This window comes from Fusarium phalaenopsidis (genome assembly GCF_050370095.1).
Source record: "Fusarium phalaenopsidis strain FUZ10S chromosome Unknown contig_32278, whole genome shotgun sequence".
NCBI lineage: Eukaryota > Fungi > Ascomycota > Sordariomycetes > Hypocreales > Nectriaceae > Fusarium > Fusarium phalaenopsidis.
Window position 1 is genome coordinate 2,654,534 of NW_028145417.1, and position 20,861 is coordinate 2,675,394.

Genomic DNA, 20,861 nt, shown 5'->3' on the forward strand with positions numbered 1-20,861 from the left:
AGTTGATTTCGAGGGAGGAACAAGGAAGTTGACCGGGGCGGATTTAAGGCTCACGGTTTTTGTGTTTGATACTTTTCGCGCCTCATCTGGTCTACGGCGCTCCATGTACGGTACTATATAGCTTGAGGAACAAGCCTTCGAGACCAGACATGAATGACCCAGAAGCTGCTCAAGGTGACGTAAAGTATTTATGCGGAAGTCGTACTAAATATTAGGGCCCTTGAAGAGAGTGGCCTTGACGATGGATGGCGGAAGCGAGAAGGTAGATTGGAAGGGTCCAGCCCTCCCTATGTAGACGGAGCTCTGAACACAGAAGGCTTGAGCCAGCCGAATTTTCAGCGTACGGTGTGGATTTAATGTTGTCGATATACGCGTATCCAGAGCGCCTGTCACCACTGGAGGCAGGCATTGAAGACGTCAGAAGCAATGGATGCCGCCTACGATAGCGGCACGGCAGCGTCACACAGATCTCTCTACCCACTCAGGGTGTCACTCTAGAAACAGCTGAAGAACAAGCTCTTTGATGCAACGGCGCCTCGGTTGCACAAGCCGAGAAAACCTTGCAGCCTGCAGTCTGCAGGTGCCCGAGACAAAGGGTCCGATGGGGGGCTTCGAGAAGCTTCACTTTTTCTTAGGCGCAACGTCGGGCAAACTGGGACTTTTCCAACACTGAAATGAACATTGAAGACATCAGATAATTCCAAATTGAGTTCAGGGCGATTCTAATCTTCACAGAGAATTTGGCAGGGCAGTGTCATGGAGTGGGAAAGAGTGCTATTCGGCTGCCTCCTGCAGCACAACGCTTTTCCTTTCGACTGTATTAAATACAGGCACAAGTATTATTCCATCCGCTCTCCTGAAGCCTCCAGAGGATCCATGGTACGCCGCTGGGTGGTAACGGTGCTCGTTCTGCTCGTGGTCGAGGCAGGGAAATAAAAAAAACTCGAGGGGTCGATCGACGACGACGAGGTCGGGGATGGTTTGCTTGTTCGAAACGTAACTTGAAGAAATCCCCTGCATTACAATAGTTAGAAAAATGCCTTGTTCAACTTTTGAATGAGGTTTCATACCTTAAAGTGTCAGACCTAGCGGTACATGGGTCTGGTCATGCGAATGGCTCTCAGGCATGGCAGCCACTCAGGCACATCCTAGATGCCGAGCCAAATCATCATGTAGCACACGAAGAGGAAAAGAGCCCAGGATCCAATACAAAAGTTCTTGGAGGTCCAGGCATACCATTCTTTGTTCTCCTCGTAAGTCATTTTGAATTTTTTCTTTTTTTTTCGAGTCTTGTTGGATTGGATGCTGTTGTTCTAGTGCTGATGGCAGTGTGGCGGTACTGTTGTGTAGAGGTGATCGCTGTAGGTCGCCCGGCCCCTCTAACAGATGGTACTTTTCTTCCGCCTCAGCCACCACCAGCCCAACTTTCTGGCACCTCGTCTTGACTCACCTTTTCTCTCCTCCAACGCTGAATCAGTCACGCCGCGAAACATTCTCCCCCTTCAGCGACCACATTCTTTTTCTTTCTGCAAACGCTTCCTTCTTTCTCCTCTTCTATACTAGATAGCACAACGTTCTGCCAGCGACCATCTCCCTCGTCTGCTACAAGTCTCGTTTGTTGTTATCTTTCCCCTCCTCGAGCATCATCGCGTTCGCAAAAACATCACTTGTTCTCCCTCACATTTCAATCACAAGTCCTCGCACCACCAAGCTCGTACCGTATTCCTCTTCTGCTTACCCTCTTTGTTCCCTCACAAGCTTCTCCCTCCCCCTTTGTTGTTTGCCTATCCGTCATCATGGGTGGCAAAGCCTTCGCAAACCACAATCCTCCTCTGCAGACGCCGCGGATGCCAGGTTCAGTCTACCATGAAGTCAAGAGACGCGTGGAGCACCGACTTTCCAAGGCCTTCTCCGTCGTTCGTTTCCCCATCGAGGGACCGGCAAAGCAGGACTTTGGCGACGTCGACGTCTTCGTGACGGGTCCCAGATTCAAGAGCCAAGGAGATGAGTACACAAAAAGAGAGTACCTTGACCGCATCGGTGCTGTCCTCGGAGCTACAGCCGTCATTGAAGATGCAGGAGTTCAGGAACCGTCTGCTCACTTTGCCATCCCTTGGCCTCGCGACCTCGAACACCTTTCCGACTCGCCTAACCCTCAAGAGCTGACGTACGCTGTTGCCGGACCTTCTTCTCGCCCCCGTACCTCTGCTCAGATCGACACTTCACCTTATCCCAGCTTCTCTGCTCAAGTCAGCACTTCTACTCATCCTGACGCTTCTGCTCCCACCGTTAGCTCTCCTTACGACAGTGTTCCTACGCCTAGCAATGCTTCTCCTTACGCTACACCTTCTACTCCTGTCACTGCGACTACTCCAACTCTCCCTTCTTTCCCCGCTGTTCCTTCTGCACACTCCAACCCTGTTATTCCTACCGAATTCCCCCTTCCAAGATCTCGCTTCGACGGAACTCATGCCAAACCGAATCAGCGTCCAGACGTAAGTCCCCACACCTCAGATACAGTTGCATTGTACAGAAAAGGCTAACAATACTCGAAGTGGCCTCGCTCAACAGAGCTCGAGATGACCCTCCCTGATCGAGAATTCAGACATGTCAGTGGTGCCCAGCAACGAGGTGGTAGATCTAGAAGTCTCCCTCCCATTCGCCAAGACCCAGAACAGTTTGCCCCCAGACAATCACGACGCTCCCGGTCTAGTAAGATTTTGTCTAACTTGAACTCGCTTGTGAAACAGAGACTAATGACATCGAACAGGCTCCGCTCGCCCCTACTCCCGAAGTGGACCGTCGCGTTGGGAAGAACCCCCCAATGAAAACAGCAACTCTCAAGAGGTTTTTTGTTTCTACTGGCAGACTAGACATAAAACAATGCTAACTTTCACCTTAGGAGTCTGTTTCTGTCCCCTTCTCCCGACTCAGCTTCGCCCCTGATCTCCCGTCCAGCCGTCCCATCACACCAGCACGAGAGCGTCGTCTTCACATCCAAGTCGACGTCCAAGTCTTCGACTCGTCAAGCCGGTTGCACTACATGCTCTTCCATCACGCCCATGGAGACATATGGCAACTCCTGGGAAACGTGATCAAGCCCTACGGTCTAACCGTAGACGACAAGGGACTCTGGTTGCGCATCCCGGAGATTGAGGACGCCGACAGGAAGAGGTCAAAGGTCTGGCTCACCGGGGACCCAGACGAGATCCTCGACTTTCTTGGCCTGCCGTACACCCGGTATTGGGCAGGTCCCTTTAGGGACCTGTACCAGATGTACGAGTATGTGGCCAACTGCGTCACGTTCTGGGTTCCCTCCGCCGACGAGACCGAGTCGGCTCTCCGCGCCAACGACCGGCGACGGATGAAGCAGCGTCCCGCCTACCGAATGTGGGTGGAGGAGTTCAAACCTCTTTGCCGAGCGCAAGGCCGGTTCTCCGAAGAGCTCATGACCCGCGACCAAGTCCGTAGTCGTGCCTTTGCGAGGTTCAATGTACGCCAGACGTACATGACCGAGCGCCGGGCCTTCTTGGTCGAAGACCAGAAGCGCCACATCCTCAAGACCATCATCGAGAGGGTTGTTCCGCTTCCAGCGGAGGGCGCCGCAAAGGAGGACTTCCTGCACAGGACAGTCCTGGTCAGGGCTCTGAAGGAGATCGTCCTCGACTGGAACCGGGGGCTATATAGTATTATGGCCCCTGGGAACCTTCGGGATGACGAAGGTTTCTACCATCTTGGTAGAACCGAGTCATTCGTCCTTGAGTACAAGGACAGGATCGACAAGGAGGCCATGGAACTCCACCACCGGAGGATGAGGGAGAAGAGGGCACATGAGCAGCCAAGCCGGGTTTAGAGATGCCCAGGCATGTGTCCCATCCTGGAGGACGAGTAAGCTTACCTTGTTTGACTTGGTATGAAATCTTTCTAACTTGATGATAGCCATGAACAGTAAGTTCATGGAGACCCGACGGCACAGACTCCTCTCCACCTCGCAACTGGGGAGGTTGTGCCGTTGTGGTGCATTGGGAGTTGTCGGTCTGTTGCTGGTGGGCAGCCAGCAGCTCCCTTCCCCCATTGTTGTGAGGAGTAGGTACTGTTTGTGGTTAACTTGTAGCTATCACCCTCGCCCGTGTAGCGGGGGTTGGTTGGCTACTTGTTAGCCATCCAACAGTACCTCTTCCTCATTCTAATGGGGTTGTGGGGTTGCTGGCTGTCCACATGAGAATACAACGATGGTGACGAAGAGGCTGGTGGCTGGACAAGGGGCTACGGCCATTTAATTATATATGTTTGGTTTTTTACAGATAGAGCCAGAGGGAATGTAAAGGGTTGACGATCGCTGAATCTTTGTTTTATTTGCCTGACTGCATTGCCATGATGTTTTCTGAACTTCTTTATCCAAGGAAATTCGAAATTCTCATTAAAGACTTGGTTATGGGAGTATTGTCTCTTGTGCCACTATTAGGCCCAGTCACGCCTGATCACGATTCGCTACGACACGCCAAATATCCCGTGAAGATGACCGTCGATCTCTCATGTTTGCACCGAGGTGGCAACGGGTTCTTTGACTAGCTGCATAGAAGCGAGGCAATGACACTTGGAGACTAGAGCCGTCAGCTACCCGTCGTCAACTTCCTCGACGTCGGTGCCCGCTATGCTGATGCGCCGTTGTGAAAAGCTCTCCGACTCAGCAATTTCGAGCAGAAAGGTTCTTCATTTCAGGCCTTACCTTGACCTGTTGCCAACCACTGCGACAACACACCAAGGCGTTGGCAAGCCCGAAGACGTGGGCAGGGGATCACCCGGTCTGGAGTGTGCCCTTCTTAGGTATGATTTTATATAGAGAATTACAAGCACAGCTTACTTCTTGCGTCCAATCCCCACGGCGTGTGTGCAAAATCACTAGCCCTTGCCCTGGCCGCACACTGAAGAACCTGGCGCCGTGGAACGACAGTGCGGCGGAGAATGACCTCCGATAGCCAGGCAGTAAGGTATCGGCGGGATCAAGCATCCAGATAGCGGTATTGATGGATGTTTGAGCACCCTAATAACCTCATGCAGTGCGTAGCCGAGCAGTTTAGCGAGGACTCGGACAAACACGCGCAGACAGACAATGGGGCATGTCAAACTGCTAGCTACTAATTTCCAGGCACCTACAGTCCATCATGTTGTTCGTCTGCAAGCGTTGAGGCCTCAACAGATTCCTAATGTGCTGTGTGGTGTCCCGATCGATCGTGCACCCCCCTTCGGCACAGGGCCACAGGCAGAGGCACTCTCCTCTCTCAGAAGGGCAGTGACAATTTCTGCGCACCTTCCTCTTCCTGCTTGCTCTGACAAAAACCCCTTCTCCCCTCCCCATCATCCTTTCGTTCTTCTTCTCTCTCCCATCAACAGCAGCTTGCAACAGCCTCCTTTTCGGCTGCGGCCTCCTGGCCGGCCCCCGACAAACCCCTCGTCGCACTTCTCCGAGGCGGCCCCCCCTCCTCCATAGGGAAATCTGGGTATTCAACAAGGGCCCTGCTCCCGTGGTGTTGTGTCCATGGGAGGGACGGGGCAGGGCCCTTCCACCAAGCGAGGGGGCCGCCTCCTCGCCGAGTTTGCATTGGTATTGTGAGTTTCTTCCGCTTTTTTCATTGTCGTTGCTATCAAGAGCTGACCAAGGCAGTGAATTATTCTGTTCAAACTCTGGCCCGGGGTGCTCCAGCCCAGCACCCTGGGCCCTCTGAACTCCACCCACCATCGGGAGGCGCACCCTCCTTCAACGGCCAGGCGGCTCTGCTCCCTCCTCTCCCACTCACGGATTACATTTTTACGGCGTCAAAACCAACGTAATAAGATAGTTCACATCTCTTTCTTTGTGAGTACACTCCGCAGATGATGCTTGCCAGGAGCATCCTGTCCTCTTTGGCCACTCCTCCTCCCCTGTTTTGTTTCCTAGCACTACCTTTCCCCTTAGCACGAGGTTCTACAGACGATCGATTCCATCGATGCATTCTTCACACCTATCCTAGGATCCTTGCTCACTTCCTTTGTTCCCCTGGCTGAGCTGAGCTGGCCGCATTGCAGCAGTCCTTCAACTGCACAGCAACCAGACACTCCCACCGCAAGGAACATGCTCTTCGATCTTTCTTCCTCACTCTCTTTTCCCTTCAGACCTTTGTATCGTCGACTGACCAAATCTGTCTTCAGTTATCCTTGATGCCAGAAAGTGGAATTCTGCGTCTTCCTCTTGCAGCTTCTTCTGTTCGGTTAGTCTCGATCCCTTCTAACGCTTCGATCTTTGTTGTTCTCTAGACATCAGCTAACATGGACAAAGAAGGCCAAGTCCACCAAGCTCGCATGCTGTACTTCCAGACGGCGCGGCCATCGCCCAGCGATAAAGTAGCGAGTCTTCTTCTTGTCATCTACCTATTGGCGCAGTTATCCCATCGAGGGCCGAGCTTCAACTATAACAAAGAACAAATGCCTACTCCGTCACTCCTAGTCAACCCGCACACTGTTGGACACAAGAATCCCTGAGCCCCTTGTCCAACCTCCATCTATCCCCTCCTCCTCCTCCTCCTCCTCCTCCAAAAGTCACGTCGAATCTCTTCTTCTCGTCGGTCAGATTTCTGTCATCTGAGACTCGTCTATCACCTCGATTGTCAGAGTTGGTACCCCCAGTCCTGCTGTGGGGGTTGTGGAGGATGCATTCTCCCAGCCTTGAGAAGCCCCCCCAATACAGTAAGTGTTGTCCTCAGCCCGGTAAGTTCTTTGAGATCTTCCATCCCCTCATGGTTTCTCTTTCCTCAGTGTTCTAACATGAAATTAGATGTGTTCCTCGACGTCGTCCTTGAGAACTAAGAGTTAATCTCTATGACAGTTAGGTTTGTTGCCTGGAATTTGACTTAAACCCAACCATGCCAAATTTATGTCAGGATCCGAGAGTTCCATCCTGTTAGACTTCACGGACAATCCTTCTCGTCGCTCGTCTACTTTCTCCCTTAGCAATCGGGCTTATAGCACCATACCTTTATATCGTCCCAAACGCGTTTCCCGCCATTCCCGAGACCTCGTTAACTACAAACGACTTCCATCCTGTCGACCCTTCGTTTCTCCCAGAGACGAACCTCCGTCGCGAGGTCGCGAGGCTCGATGGCCATCAATCGATCGATAAATCAGCCTGCGAGTTTTCCATCGGCGTTCTGGCCTCGAGACTTGACAGGCCTATCTCGTCTACCAATCCAAGGAAATCGACCTCCCACGGGACCTGCTCGGCAGTTGCCCTTCCACCCGAGCCCGCTTCAACCAGGACGACCTTGTCAATCCACACCATCACATTGTTGATCCCATTGCTGTCTCCAACAGAGGCCATCGGCCACAATAGCAAAAGACAGAGTTATCAGGAAGGCATCCATAGATGCAATATTCGGCCTTTATTATAGTTGAAGCCCGGCCCTTGATGGGTTAACTGAGCCAGAAGATCGCAATATTCGGCCAAGGGGCACTGGGGGGGGCTCCATCTCGCCCCAACTGCTGAACGCAGCAGCTCGGGGAGTGGGGCGAGATAGAGCCCCCCAAAATATTGTCGGTGTACAGAAAAGAGATGATAGATTGTCTACGGCCGGCTATTGTGTTCTTTGTTATAGTTGAAGCCGGCCCTTGATGAGATAACTGAGCGAATAGATAATCTGCGGCCGGTCGTGTGGAGTATGGAGAGGTTACCAGTCACAATCACAAAGAACACCTACCAACCGCCCTCCGTCTTCCCCTTCAACTTGAGAACGGTGGCCCCGCCGAGTTCAAGGGAGGCTGTCGTCATCCTCTGCGACGGTCTACTATGTGACAGCCTCCCATCCATTTGATCGAGCAATTGTGTTGTTCCCTTCTCGGTGCGTATCAAAAAGTCTCGTAGCTTTGAGCTCCAGTATTACTTGTTATTCAATCATCCCTTGATCAAAGCAGGTGTTATGTTTTGGGATTCCCAACACCCTCATGGGCCTGCTCACCAGCGGCAAAGTACGCAAACCAACGTATGTCTACGTGAAGAAATGTAACCTACCACCTCGAGACATTGCCGCCTAGGAAATTCAAGTGAAGATGATATCGGTGCATTCTCCCAGGTCAGGTCACCAACTTGAAGACTCCAGGTTAAGATGGCCCTTATTACAGAGAAATTTGGTGGTTTGAAGGGTCTTTTCAGCTATTCCAAGTCTACGAACCTTAACAGTCTTCTTTCTGGCATATTGGAGACACACCATGCTATTTGGGATGCTTTCAGTAATGAACTTCAACTCCTTTCCTCACGCCTCCAAGGCACTCTTCGTCCAGACTATCCATTATCTCAGGGTTCGGAAAAGCGATTCACGGGTAAGTACCCCAACTATAGCTAGAAAAAGCAACAATATTTTGGCAACTAAGGTTGGAAAGTAGAGCAGAGACATTGAGTTTGAGTCTAATCTTGAAGAGCCATAGCAGCACCAACATGAACAATTAGCCCATCATCGAACACGGGTCAAACTTGGGTACGGGGATAACCAGAAGGCAACAATTTCTATACTCCATTGCACTCGAGCCGTGAACAGATACGAGAGGTCCTCGAACACACACGAGCTTGGCGAAGCCACCAACTTGCCATGCATAACCTCAAGCATAGCGCGCCAACTCTTCACACTTCCGCCAAGGTCCAACCCAAACTACTTTTTAACTTTAGAGCTTTTCTCACATAGTATGGAAATTTCGATACGACCCGGCATCCGAAATTACAAAAGTATCCTCTTTCGCAGCTAGGAATTATTCCGCGCGCTTGAGGGGCCGGCGGGGCGTCTTCGCGACGTTGCCTTTGCGCCGTGAATTTCTGGCAGCTAATCACCCATCGCATTTCACGACGCCAATTGATAGCCCGAGGCTCAATAAGACGGGCATATTTGTGCAGCCATGGGAAGATCATTTTGGTCAGCCAAGGCTAGGACTAGCCAGTCAAGGAGCACCGCCAAGGACGCCTCGCCGTAAGAGATGCGTCAAAGGAGTTTGGTGTCGCCGACTGACACCAATTATAGAGCTGGACTGACTGTCTATATAACCATCAGACTGTCGCTGTTTCTTAATCTTCACAGCAGTTCTACCTGATCTATACCATCATCATGCCTCTTCCCGACGACGCAACTACCGTCACTGGCGGCTGCTCATGCGGCGCCATCCGCTATCGCATCGCCATCCCCCGTCTTGAAGATCGGCCCTTGCACCCAATGGCACCTCCTTCTTCCAACACACGCCTCCCAAACGCGATTACATGCCACTGCAACGACTGCCGGAGATCAACTGGCGCATTCCTCTCGCCTGCCATGGCCGACATCCCAGCCACTATGCTCACGGTATCTGCCATCTCTCCCTCTTCAGAGTCTACCATCGTAAGCGGCCGCTTCCTCGATGTGCTTGCAGACGACTATGACGCTGAGAAAGCCGACGCGGACCGTCCCCTCTATGTTCCAGGCACGGAGGCCTTCCTCGCAGCAGAAGAAAGCAAAACCTGGATCCGTTTCTACCACACCACGAGCTGTGGCAAAGCCTGGTCGCGCAGCTTCTGTGGTCGTTGCGGTACGCCCATCTGCTTCCACTTCAAGCTGCTCCCCGAGTACTGCCACGACGGAAACCTCCCCAAAGATTTCGAGGACGTGTTTCACATCTATCTCGGCACGATGGATCGCGAGTTTCTGGAGAAGGACTGGTTCGCACCTGGTTCCGAGGTCAACTTCAAGTTTGGCACGCCGTTTAGCAAGAGTGTTTCTGCTACGGCCAAGGGGTTAAAGGAGCTTCCAAAGGTTCAGGAGTTTGATGGTGAAGTGACCAAAGAGGAGCTGGACAGATTGGCAGCCTGAGTTGTATACTTGGTCGTTCTCAAACTGGTGCGGAAAGGTTGGGCTCAGTTCGGTCGAGGGGATTGATGCGGTACAGGAGTAGTGGTGAGCGCCAAATGGCTGGCATTAGCGGTTGATTGGCAGGCTGTTGGGTGTGTTTTCAGGGGAATTATCTTCCCTTCAATGTTGAATCCAGTTTGGCTCAGTCCGTCGTGTTTCTCGGGGTGTAAGTCGGGTTGCCAGGTAGATGGTTGAACTGGTCTACGTATTCACCAAGCAATCAGCATTATTCACAAAGGACAGGTATCGTATCTATATCAAAATATTTTCATAATTCTATCATCCATGTGCATATCTTCGTAGCCATCATGCAATGCCAGTTCTAAAGGACCGTAAATCTATCTCGTTCCAAACCAACGCCATACCATCCCAATTCTTCTCCCCCAGTACCAGTCTGTCCCGTAGAAGAGACCCTACTTCTGCACACTGTACTCGCATCCAGTAGGCTTCGAGTTCTTGATGGCGCGGGCCGTGAAGGGCACGCAGCCCTTGTTGCCTCCGGGCTGGTTGATACCGGCACTGACCCAAATAGACCAGGGGCCGTTCTTCTTGCTGCTGGGGCAAGCAATGAGACCAGAGCCCTTGAAGTTCAGGTTTCCATTCTTGTCAACCTTCCAACCGGTCTGCTCAGCGTTCTTCGGAAGAGGCTGAGCACCGGTGCTGTATCCAAGAATACCCTGTCCCATACCAGAGCGGTCAACCCACATCTGCTGGCGTCGAGGTTTGTCGTAGAGGAAGAGGTTCTCGCCGAGGAGCTCAAAGATGGCGTGGTTGTCTGCCGGGCCAGCGGTGCACGAGGCGCCTTGCTTGGCCTTCTTCAGGGTGAGACGGCTCTCGGAGGCCTGGACGCCCGAGAAGTGGATGGGGCTGCCGTTGCGGAGGGCGAGGAGCTCGAACGTGTTGGTGGACTGTTGGGGAGCGGCCGAGACGATGCCGGCGGCGAGGAGGGGAGTGAGGAGGAGGGCCTTGATCTGCATGGTGAATGTGGGTTGTTTTGAAAGCGAGTGGAAAGGTTTGTTGTTAAGTGTAAGTTGGAGGCTTATGGAGGAGTTGTAGAGAGTTGAAGATGCTGTGAGTGATGATGAGTCTTGTTAAACATGTCGAACCAACCTTTATATACACTTTCCCATCCACGTCCCAACCCAACGGAACCTTTCCCCCTCCAACGCATCAAGCACCGACGGCCCATCACGCGCGCATACCTTGACAGCGAAGCTTAACGGTGGCTGTGGGGAAATACGAGGTCTCGCATGTGGTCTGCGCCTGGGGCTCGGGCAGCCCGCTGCGGCATTGGACCAATGTGAGACAGGCGGCACTATTATTAGCACGGGCTATTGGTTTTCGTTTGGGGCTCTGCGATTGGACTGTTTCTTTGAGGCTGCTGGTTCCTTGACCTTGTTTGACGGGACTGAGATCTGGTGAAGTGATGTCAGTCCCAGCGGTCTGGGACACGACGGCGTAGTATGACAGCATGTTGTAGGTATCAAGTTCGTCTTAAAGCAGAGCTTTGCACATCTACTGGATTTCACAATGTAGGCAAAGCCACACCTCCAGCCACCTATCTTCCTCTGGGATGGTCATCGTATTCCCAACCACCCAAGAAAATAGTCTCATGTACGCTCCCGTCAATATCCATATCCAAACAATCTACCTTACCAAACAACTCCTTCAAGTCTCACTCCCGCCATCAGGCCATGTCTTCAGCTGCTTGCATCGGCTGCCCGTCAGAAAGTGGCGCTGAGGCGTTACGAGCCAAGATTCAGCAAGCCACAGGTCCGCCTTTTTCATTAGAGACGACCTGCATGACCCGGTCAACGGCATTGCCAGTGATTTGGTAGTGTTGAATTTTTCAGCTTGATCTAGATTTATACGAGGGTGATAAATGGCGTAAAGGGCCAAGAAAAGTCGGAGGGATATTCCAAGGGTGCTTATATTGCCAAGACATGATATGCAGTGAGATCCTTTTTTTAGGTGTGTCTCGTTGGATGTTTATTCCAACTGCAGTCGACGAAAGCTCTAAGACATGGGCCACGAGTCGAGAGAAATTTTCTACCGTGATGTTCTTGGTGCCCACGCGGGAGATACACCTGGTTACTGATGCATGGAGGGGCTCCATGGTACTACGGCCGGGCATATGGAAGCCAGAGAAGGATCGGGGATGAACCAGTGGTTTGAAAACTACGTAGCGAGGGTTAAGGCTTGAAATCACGGGACTAGGAACGGGCAAGTGGACGTCGAGCATGCGAACATGCCCTCAGGTTTGTCTGGGCTCTTGGCATCTCGCCGGCGGTCGAGCAGCCAGCTGGTCTCTACGCACGTGGATCAAGCAGACTCGCCAGCTTGGCACATAGAAATACCACGCTGCACATGGCAACAAGGAGACGGCATGGTGATTCTCGATCTACTGGGAGCACACTTAAGCCAGACAAGCCAGCCCTCACAATGCATCTAGAAAGACAAGGTTGATGATTTCTTGATTCATTACCACACGAATTTCGCGTAGAGTCGTCAGCTTATTCTCATGCCCTTGAAGGCAGATACATGATCAACGTTGCCACCCATCCTCCCTCATATCTCTCATGTCTCGCTTAGTTTGCAAGCTCCTTGTCGGCAACCATGTCCCAAGTGGGAACATCATCGTTCTCAAAGTCGCGGCAGAGTTCGAAGCGACCAGACTTGATCTTGGCATCAACGTACTCCATAGACTTGTCACGGATAGCGTCCCAGTCAGTGACGGCCTCTCCCAGAGCGTTGTCGTCCTGCATGATGGTCGTGAAGGCGTCCTCGACCCACTTCACGCAGTTCCATCCCTCAGTGTCGTGCTTCAGAGGGGTGTTGTGGAAGATGAAGTTGACCCGATCCATGGACTTGACTTCGCCGATGAGGACGCGAACAAGAAGTTGAGAAGTCCACCCGGTGGTAATGTCCTGCTCGCAGTACTTCCACATCATCAGGGGAGTGTCGTCGATCATCTCGACGCCGTGCGTGACATGGTGACGCGTAGCACGAGTCTCGGGTGATTCAAAGTTGGGGCCAGTAATGAAAGCCCAGTGGAACCTGCCCATCGTCAGTACTCAAGTACGAGTGTAGTAAGAAGAGAGGAGACTTACTTGTCCTCCTTGGTGGCCATTCTGGCTCTGCCTCCGCGGGCGTACAAGGCAATGTAGAGACGACCCTCATCCGCCATGTTGATTCGTGTGCTGATGGCGTGTGGTGAATGTTTGAATAGTGAGCGATGAGATGTGCGCGAGAAGATGATATCGATGCTGCTTTCCAGAAATCGATGTGATCCCGAGAAGAAATCGAAGTCGTCTCGAGAACCGATGTGGTTTTGCTCTGGAGAGGATGGCGATTTCTAGAATCGATGCAGGTTCTAGGAATGAAAAAGAGAGGGAGGATAATGCAAGTAAAAATAGAGAAATCAAACGCCTGGGTGCGTGCGATCGGCCTACTGATTTCCGGCAAGAAGTGCCTGGCAGCTGGCAGACCAAGCCCACGAACAGTGGACGAACAATAGCCTCCAATAGGACTAGGCTAGCACTCTCTACAGCGATGGATTAAACGACAGCTTGGGTGTTTGAAATTGTCGAGTCACCCCTCCAGCATCGAGGATGCTTGGAGAACGTGTAACTGAATGCTGAAGGGTCTTTCCAAGACCCGTGCTGCCCCTGGCCTCCCTCGGTCTACTTGAGTATGCCCTGATCTCCTTTCTTCTATCCACATCTATCTTGTGTCCACTGGACATAGTTTCGTGTCGTCATTTCAAAATACACCAAGCTCGCACCCTGACATTGGAGCAAAGGCAGGCATCACAGTTGATGGGAGTCGTATACGCTAACGCCTACCCCTTTGCAGGACGAGGTAAGCCCTTGCAGAGAAGAATGTGTCTCACGATATATCAAGTTCAGAACGCTGCTAACGCAGTTTCTCATCCAGATCTTTTCAGGCACCCGAGCCCGTCAAAAGTATCCTTGATAGCTGCACCTCCAAATCACCCACCCAACGAACCCGACCCCGGTGATCCAATGGCCCATAGCCCTCCATCTCAACTCCTCTCCTCCCTTCAGCCAGACAACAAGACCATCGCCGATCCTTACGATCGACAGAATTGCAGCAAATGTTGTGACAGCGTCCTCGTTCCCCTGACGCTGCAGCACCATCAGCGTGAGACCGTACGAGATCTCACGGAGCCCCTTGAAGTACATGAGCGGCGATACCCCACCGTGTTCTGGGTTGCTCTGAGCTGCTGCTAGAGATTCGAGCGGCAAACCGACATGGCTGTATTCTTTCCGTGGGGAGTAGAGGGCCATCAGGCCTCGACCGACGCAGGCGCCGCCGAGGATGTATGGAGGGATGGAAGAGAATGTGGTCATCCTAGCGAGACCTCAAGGACTGGTTTGGCAGCTTCTGTTGTATCTGAATGGATGTTCTATCCAATGGTCACAAGGACAATGGTGGAGGGAGCGTCAGCAAAAGGCGCAGGACAAATCCCAGTAAGTGTAGAGGTCGGCTAGTCTCAATACGAAACAGTCCCATGACTAATCTGACAAACTCACAATATCATAGGTACTATAATACAACATCAAGGACGAATCTCGGTACCCGCAACTTGACGAACGGCTGTATTCATCTCTTGGTCAGAAAGTGAATGCTCTCGAGAGCATTAGATTTGCCCCTGAACCAAACCATCCCACCATCCGAACCGAACGGGTCCCTCAAACATCACTTGGCTCCCATGCCTTCTCAGAGGGCGAACCACAGACGAGATCGAACCATAAGGAAACCTCGGCATGGTCCAGCGTGCTTACACTTTCCGAAACGCTCCCGTCAAAGAGATCGCACAAAGGCTGGCCGAGGTGACCATATGAGAAGGAGAAAGACTTGCAGCTGGGCGATGTGTCCTGAACATCCATGTCAGTACCGCCAACAGAGTTGTGGAAGAGCTTGGCATACCTTGCATCTCCGGTAGCACCCCTCAATGGAAACGGGGATGCCCGATCGCTCCTCATTGAACTGGTCAAGTGACAAGATTGCCTTGCGCGAGCCGTTGACCTCGCAGTGGACATTCTTTCTAACAGGAGGACCATCCTAGAAAGACCGCTTGGCCATTGTGACAACAATCTCCTCCTCCATAGTTGTGGTGGAGGTGAGCGCTGCAGTTGTCGAAGGCGTCTCGGTAGTGCTGAATGAAGTGACCGTCTCTGTAGTAGAAGCTGTTTCCACGGTGCTGGAGATGACAGTCTCCGTCGTAGAGGCCGTTTCAGCAGAAGATATGGTCGTTAAACTAGTCTCGGTCGCTGAGGTCGTTGCAGTCTCAGTTGTGAGAGATGCCTACGGGATGCATGGGCCAGCGGAAAATCCTGCCGCAAGGGACATGGCTACAATGGCAACCAGGGACTTGTGGGATAGCATCTCGAGAACCTAATTGAGAACGAGTGTAGGATTTGTCAAAACCTAAACGAAAGGGTCGAGAGGACAAACAAACACTTGCTCAATAGCTTCAGCTGTAACTCTTATAAGATCGTGCACCGCAACAACCAACAACGTACCCCTGCGATCGTGGCGTGGACTACAGTCAATAGTCCCGCGACGCAAATTACTTCCGGATGCAATCTAGGCTGGAAGAAGTATGGCCAACCGATGCCAAGGGTCTGGGGGCCGGATTCAGCCATTCATAGAAAGGCCAGAGCCCCATATTGCTTCTGTCATTGCTTTTATTAGCAGCAGAACCAACAAACATATCAGCTCCGGGCAAATCACAATATCCAAAGTAAGGATGTTGGTCCAGGAACTCATTTCTCTCCATGAAGCAAGCCCCTTTCTCGTGTTACTTCTCTGATCTCTGTTCAAAGAGGCAGTCGTCGAGTTGGCCAAGAGTCGTCTCATCTCTACCCCTGTGCTCCTTGCCACCCGGAAAGGCCTTTCTGTTCTGGAGCATAGCAAATTTGATTCGCTAGATACTAGTTGCCATGCGGTTGTCAACACCACTGGAAGGGATCTAGCTAAGAGACCCCAGCTACCCAGTCTCGCAACTCTGGACTTCCAAGTTGTCAGGCTTGTAAGCGCGGTATGCCATGGCCTGCATTCTTCCTGATGATTGATACATTCAAGACAGACTCCGGGTGTTCTCTCATTGAAACCCAAGTTATTTATCACCGGTGTTTGCTCTGGATCGCTTACGTTGCTTGCTCTTGCTAGGCTCTCTACTTGACCTTTTGTTCTTGAACCCAATACTACCTCAAGCGTAGTCATTGTACCATTTATCAAGTTTAGGGGGCCAGCTGATGCATAACACCAAGTTTCATCAAAGTGGTCAATGAACCTTTCGTCGTTCGACTCCTTCATGGAGTTTGCAGAAACTCACGCGAGGTCTTGGCCCTTCTCAAAGCACTCTCTCAGGAGTTTTGTTCAAGCGCATATTTTGCTTGTCCGAGATTCTCCTTGCCATGCCTGTTAAAAGACCAAGATTATATTGTTCTTCTAAAGGAGTGGTGACTGGCTCAGAACCCTACCCAATGACCCTGGTCGCCACAAGTTCATCACGCATATCAGTCAAAGGCCTGGCAAACTAAGGTCAGGAGTTCCCTATAATTAATTTAACTGGGTCATTTTACCCTCTTCGTCACTTAGCCATGATATCCTCTGACTGCGTGGTCCGGAGTAAGCATGCACGCGAGGGGAGTATTTACCTCGACAGATTCGACCGAGAGAACGAGTAGATCTGTTAAAAAGATATACCAATACCCATCAATAAGGACATTTTCAGTAGTTTGGGCCTGAAAATTCATCAATTGACTATGAATTCGGACCAAGATGTGCGCGAGGCCAGCAGGGAGACGGATTTTACCCCATCTATCTACTAGCCGACAGACACTTGAACATACAACACCAAGCACACTATCAAATTAGCCATAGAAACTGCTCTTCTACCTTTTAAATAGGTCGAGATGTTCCAAGTCTTGAATCTGTGTGGTCCGTTAGACCACAGCCCTCGAAGAGTCTGGAGTGATACATCCAGGGGCTTCCAAGATGATTTTCTCTGATTAGCATGTTTGGAGTCTCCTACCATTGGATCGATTTCTGTTTAGAAAGTCGAAGAAGTCCCAAGCAGACGACAGTCAAGTCTCCGTCAACACTTAAACCCAACTTGCTGCAGTCTCTGGTCAAGATATGCGAGAGCCTTCAATACGCACCAGTTACAGAAAAAGCTTGACATAGATCATATTCGACTTTCCTCGCAGAGTGAACGAAGAAACTGAAGTTTTTTATTCTCCCTTCGTGGAACGAACTGGTTGACCTATCTGTCACTGACTCTCAGACAGCATTGCAGCCCAACTATAGGAGAAGGCTGTTTCAAGCCTGGTGACGGAATTGGCGCTTCGAAAGGAGGAATCTATCCCCTGCTTTATAAGTGGTCGGCCTTCAGGCTGTACTTCAAATCTATCTAGCGCTGTATTAACCATCGCTCCTACAAGAAGTTTGAGGAGCATTGATATTTAATTTGTTTTTAGTAACCATTCCGAAACTAACTTTGTAAGGCAGATAACATAGTTGTTGTTTCTCCTGTGCATCCATTGCTAGTGGCTCCTTGCCCTCCCCTGAGGAGGCTCTAGAGGGTTATGAACGGGTCCTTCGTCTTGAAGCACAGCGATGCCACTAGGGCTGGAGGACCCCTTCCTCAAGCTATGAAGAGTTCACTCATGTACCGGCGATATCAATTATCTTATGTATCGCCTTCAGAGCCCATGTATCCGCGTTCTCGCCCGGTACGGCCCATCGGGAGACCGACCATCGATCAAGTGGCACTGAGGCTTGCAGTCACTGTAGACACAGGACCACTCGAGAGGTACCATCTATTAATATCATCGCTAACGATGAGTATTCACGTATTTAGACCTCGGGCTTCGATAAGGCAGTCTGGCTTGGCCCAGACACATAGAGGTTTGCTGGGCAGACTTCACCGACCTAGTCTTCAAGGCACTCTTAACCAAGATATTATTGTCTAAAATCTTTCCTCAGAAGCAACAAGGCGCCGATAAACAACGGCCGAATCGATATCCTAAGACGTCCTCGCTGCGTTTCAATATTCGGCTGATTCCGGGGGACTCGACTCGGCCCTGACCCAGCCGAAGACCCCTGACACCATCTCTTGGCATGAGCTTTCCATCTCGACGTATGTTTGGTATCACGATATCCCACTCCAATTCCAAAGCCAATGTTCCTCACTCGGTGTTCAGGTTCCATAGGCCGTCGCCCAGGAAGTGCGCATCCTCAATCACAGGCCCCTTGCCCTTGGTCTTGACCTCCTTGGTCCCCGCCACCAGCGTCCCCACGGCGCAAGCCTCCACCTTGCCCTCGGCCATGACGACCACAGGCTCACCCTTCTCAAGCTCCCGGCTCCATCGTCCATCCTCCTCTAGCTTCTGGTCCATCTCTTTGCCCTCCTCCAACCCCTCGGGGACACCATCGGCCGGCAGCCTACCACCGGGTGAGGTCAAACCAGGAGCCATGAGCGTAGCACCCGAGAGCACGAAGCGGATAGCACCACGGTCTATGCGAATGCTCGGGAACGCGTCGGGGAAGCGGTGCACGAGGCGCAGGTGAGGGATAATAGTCGACGAGATGTCCTGCTGGTAGAAGAGCGGCGTCGAGTCGAGGACGTACAGCGTGTTGCGGTCCGTCAGCTTCATGCTCGCCAGGGACGCCTTCTTGGGTAGGATCTCGTCGATGTGCGGCGTGAGAAGCGGGTACGTGGACAGGAGCGCCTGTCGGAGGGATCGCTGGACCGACGACTTGAGCTTTTGCTTCGGCGAGGATTGGATCCTAGCGAGATTAGCTTTTGGTGAGGGGCTTTGGATCGAGGAGGATGTACTCTTTCTTGAACATGGCGACGGCTTACGGCAGTGCCGAGTGGTAGTCTATAAATACAAAAGAATTGAAATGGATTGAGACGCGTAGCAACGATTAAAGGGACTGGCTCTCGTGAGGGAGAAGCTTCGTCTCGTGTCTTGGTGGGGTGGGCTGTTTTGGTAGGGGGGGAAAAGTCGATGCCCCGCGGATCGGAGTGGCGGGGTAAGTCTCGAGATGCAATACGGGGGGGGGTTTTTTGAGCATCACCATGAACTGAATTCACGGCGTCTACGATGAACACGCGTCAGGGTAAGTATTGTTTGTGATCCTGTTGTTCTCATTTATTCATGCTGTCGTGCAATCCCTCGTTTATTCGTACAACCTCACACAGACGAACCACCAACTTATCCCTTGACGACGTGCGACACGGTTCCGTCGTCCTTGAGATGAACATTGAGCCGGTTCTCCTTGAAGTCCTTTGTCACCATCATTCCAGGCTCAATGATGCGCGTCTCCTCGGGAAGATCCCGCTTGCAAAAGACCTTGCAGCTCGTCAGCTCATATGAACCGGTTCGTCAGAGTGAAGAGCTTACCGTCTCGTTGGACTCTGACTCGGAGAGCTTCTTGCCGACAAGCTTGTTCTGCCACTCCTCGGCGTTATCGCCAGAAGTAGAGTTGATACCGGGAACGACAAGAGGCATGGTGAAGTTGTTGTTTTGTGTTGAAAATATTGTGAATAGTGTCAAATTATTTATCTCGTGTAGATTAAAAAAGAGAATTAAGGTATTGTTCTTGGAAACCTCCGCCGTAGCCTGGTTTTTATACCTTCCTACTTTCCTCGTACAATCAACTTACGAACGGGCTTCGGAAGCTTCTCGCGACGATGACGTAGCCTCACATGGCAATCGGCCGGATTGGCTGCGCGCCTGTTGCCCGGGAGGACTCAAAGCCCATGACGTGCACTTTGTGAGACAGGCAAGCTTGATCAAGATTCAAGGCATTTTACCAGTTTCTTTGTGAGAAGGAGAAAATGAGTGATGGATTAGATTGATCCTTTTTTGTCGGAGATTTTTTTCGTATTTTTGATTGTTGTCCAGAGAAATGCACTGACCCATCATGCCCCCTAAACATCCATGGCAAAAAATGATTGCGTGGACAAACCCAATGGTTGACGAGTTGGGAATATCATACCTTGGAACCTGCCTTGCGAGTCGGCATGTTCCCACAGCAAAACTCGACAGAAAAAGAGTCTCGGTCTTCTCTTTGCGAGGCCTCGCTCTTTAAACCCCAAAGCGTTGGATGGCGTTCGGGGTGAGCGACAGGGGTGAAGAGACCAAGCTGTAAGCCGTAAGCATCCATCCTGACCGTCTTTCTCACCTCGCTTTTGTTAGGGTTTCTATTGACAGGTCAAGCTATCCATATTCAGCCTCTACCCAGGTCACCAAAGTTCCCTAGAAACAAAGATCCAAACGTCGAAGAAACCCAACCCGTAAAACGAAATGTCACTCCTCTCCACTCAAAGCCCGTTGTCGCACCAGCAGCCGAAAACCCAACCCCCGGTCAGACCCTCCCATGTGCCGCGCACCGCCATCCTTCCAAGCTGGATCCCCTCAGCCACTGAGCGCTTGCGGAGGCTTGTGCTTATGCGTGCATAAGGGGATGCCCGCTGCGTTGCCAGCTTCCATCCCAGCCCGAGATGGGTCAGTCCCTGTTTTTGTCTGAAAACACACTCTCTGCCGAGATGCTCCCGTACGCAGTAAATATTAGACCCATTGCCGGACAGCTTCAATCTGTCTCTGGTTGCCATGTGGCTAGGATAGTGTGTGGTTCTTCAAGAAAGCCTCCCACGGCTGAACCCATCCAAGCCACCACCATAGAATAGCTAGACTCGATATGAACGCGGAGGCATGTCTCACGCTCTCAGCCGCGCTCTCAACGTTAGTTCCACCCAGCGCCACACGCTCTGCCAGCTCATCCATGGGGAAAGGATGGGATAGTTGCAGTGTGCGGCAGTCCAGCCCGTAATTTCCAGCTACTCAGCGGCAACGACACAGTCTTACTGTACCAACAGGACAGCTGCAGAGACCCCCGGTCGCCTCGAGGACCCTCCTCATC

The 20,861-nt window shown here is 51.7% G+C and overlaps 6 protein-coding genes across 6 annotated transcripts; 2 read left to right on the forward strand and 4 right to left on the reverse strand.

The window, feature by feature from the left end:
• Positions 1 to 1,796: 1,796 nt before the first annotated feature.
• On the forward strand, positions 1,797 to 3,853 carry LRP88_01448 (uncharacterized protein; the record flags this gene model as incomplete). Its single annotated transcript, XM_083238131.1, has 5 exons — positions 1,797 to 2,495; positions 2,556 to 2,631; positions 2,690 to 2,712; positions 2,771 to 2,794; positions 2,903 to 3,853. The coding sequence occupies 5 exons, from the start codon at positions 1,797 to 1,799 to the stop codon at positions 3,851 to 3,853; spliced, it is 1,773 nt and encodes a 590-aa protein (XP_083106636.1).
• Positions 3,854 to 9,122: 5,269 nt separating this feature from the next.
• On the forward strand, positions 9,123 to 9,857 carry LRP88_01449 (GFA family protein; the record flags this gene model as incomplete). Its single annotated transcript, XM_083238132.1, has 1 exon — positions 9,123 to 9,857. One exon carries the CDS (start codon positions 9,123 to 9,125, stop codon positions 9,855 to 9,857), a length of 735 nt encoding a protein of 244 aa, XP_083106637.1.
• A 452-nt stretch (positions 9,858 to 10,309) lies between these two features.
• On the reverse strand, positions 10,310 to 10,873 carry LRP88_01450 (uncharacterized protein; the record flags this gene model as incomplete). The annotated part of the gene is made up of 1 exon (XM_083238133.1): positions 10,310 to 10,873. The coding sequence occupies one exon, from the start codon at positions 10,871 to 10,873 to the stop codon at positions 10,310 to 10,312; it is 564 nt and encodes a 187-aa protein (XP_083106638.1).
• Positions 10,874 to 12,484: 1,611 nt separating this feature from the next.
• LRP88_01451 (uncharacterized protein) lies at positions 12,485 to 13,083 on the reverse strand (the record flags this gene model as incomplete). Its single annotated transcript, XM_083238134.1, has 2 exons — positions 12,485 to 12,953; positions 13,007 to 13,083. The coding sequence occupies 2 exons, from the start codon at positions 13,081 to 13,083 to the stop codon at positions 12,485 to 12,487; spliced, it is 546 nt and encodes a 181-aa protein (XP_083106639.1).
• Positions 13,084 to 18,118: 5,035 nt separating this feature from the next.
• On the reverse strand, positions 18,119 to 18,782 carry LRP88_01452 (translation machinery-associated protein 20; the record flags this gene model as incomplete). The annotated part of the gene is made up of 2 exons (XM_083238135.1): positions 18,119 to 18,719; positions 18,769 to 18,782. 2 exons carry the CDS (start codon positions 18,780 to 18,782, stop codon positions 18,119 to 18,121), a joined length of 615 nt encoding a protein of 204 aa, XP_083106640.1.
• Positions 18,783 to 19,150: 368 nt separating this feature from the next.
• On the reverse strand, positions 19,151 to 19,447 carry LRP88_01453 (uncharacterized protein; the record flags this gene model as incomplete). Its single annotated transcript, XM_083238136.1, has 2 exons — positions 19,151 to 19,288; positions 19,340 to 19,447. The coding sequence occupies 2 exons, from the start codon at positions 19,445 to 19,447 to the stop codon at positions 19,151 to 19,153; spliced, it is 246 nt and encodes an 81-aa protein (XP_083106641.1).
• Between the last annotated feature and the right edge of the window lie 1,414 nt (positions 19,448 to 20,861).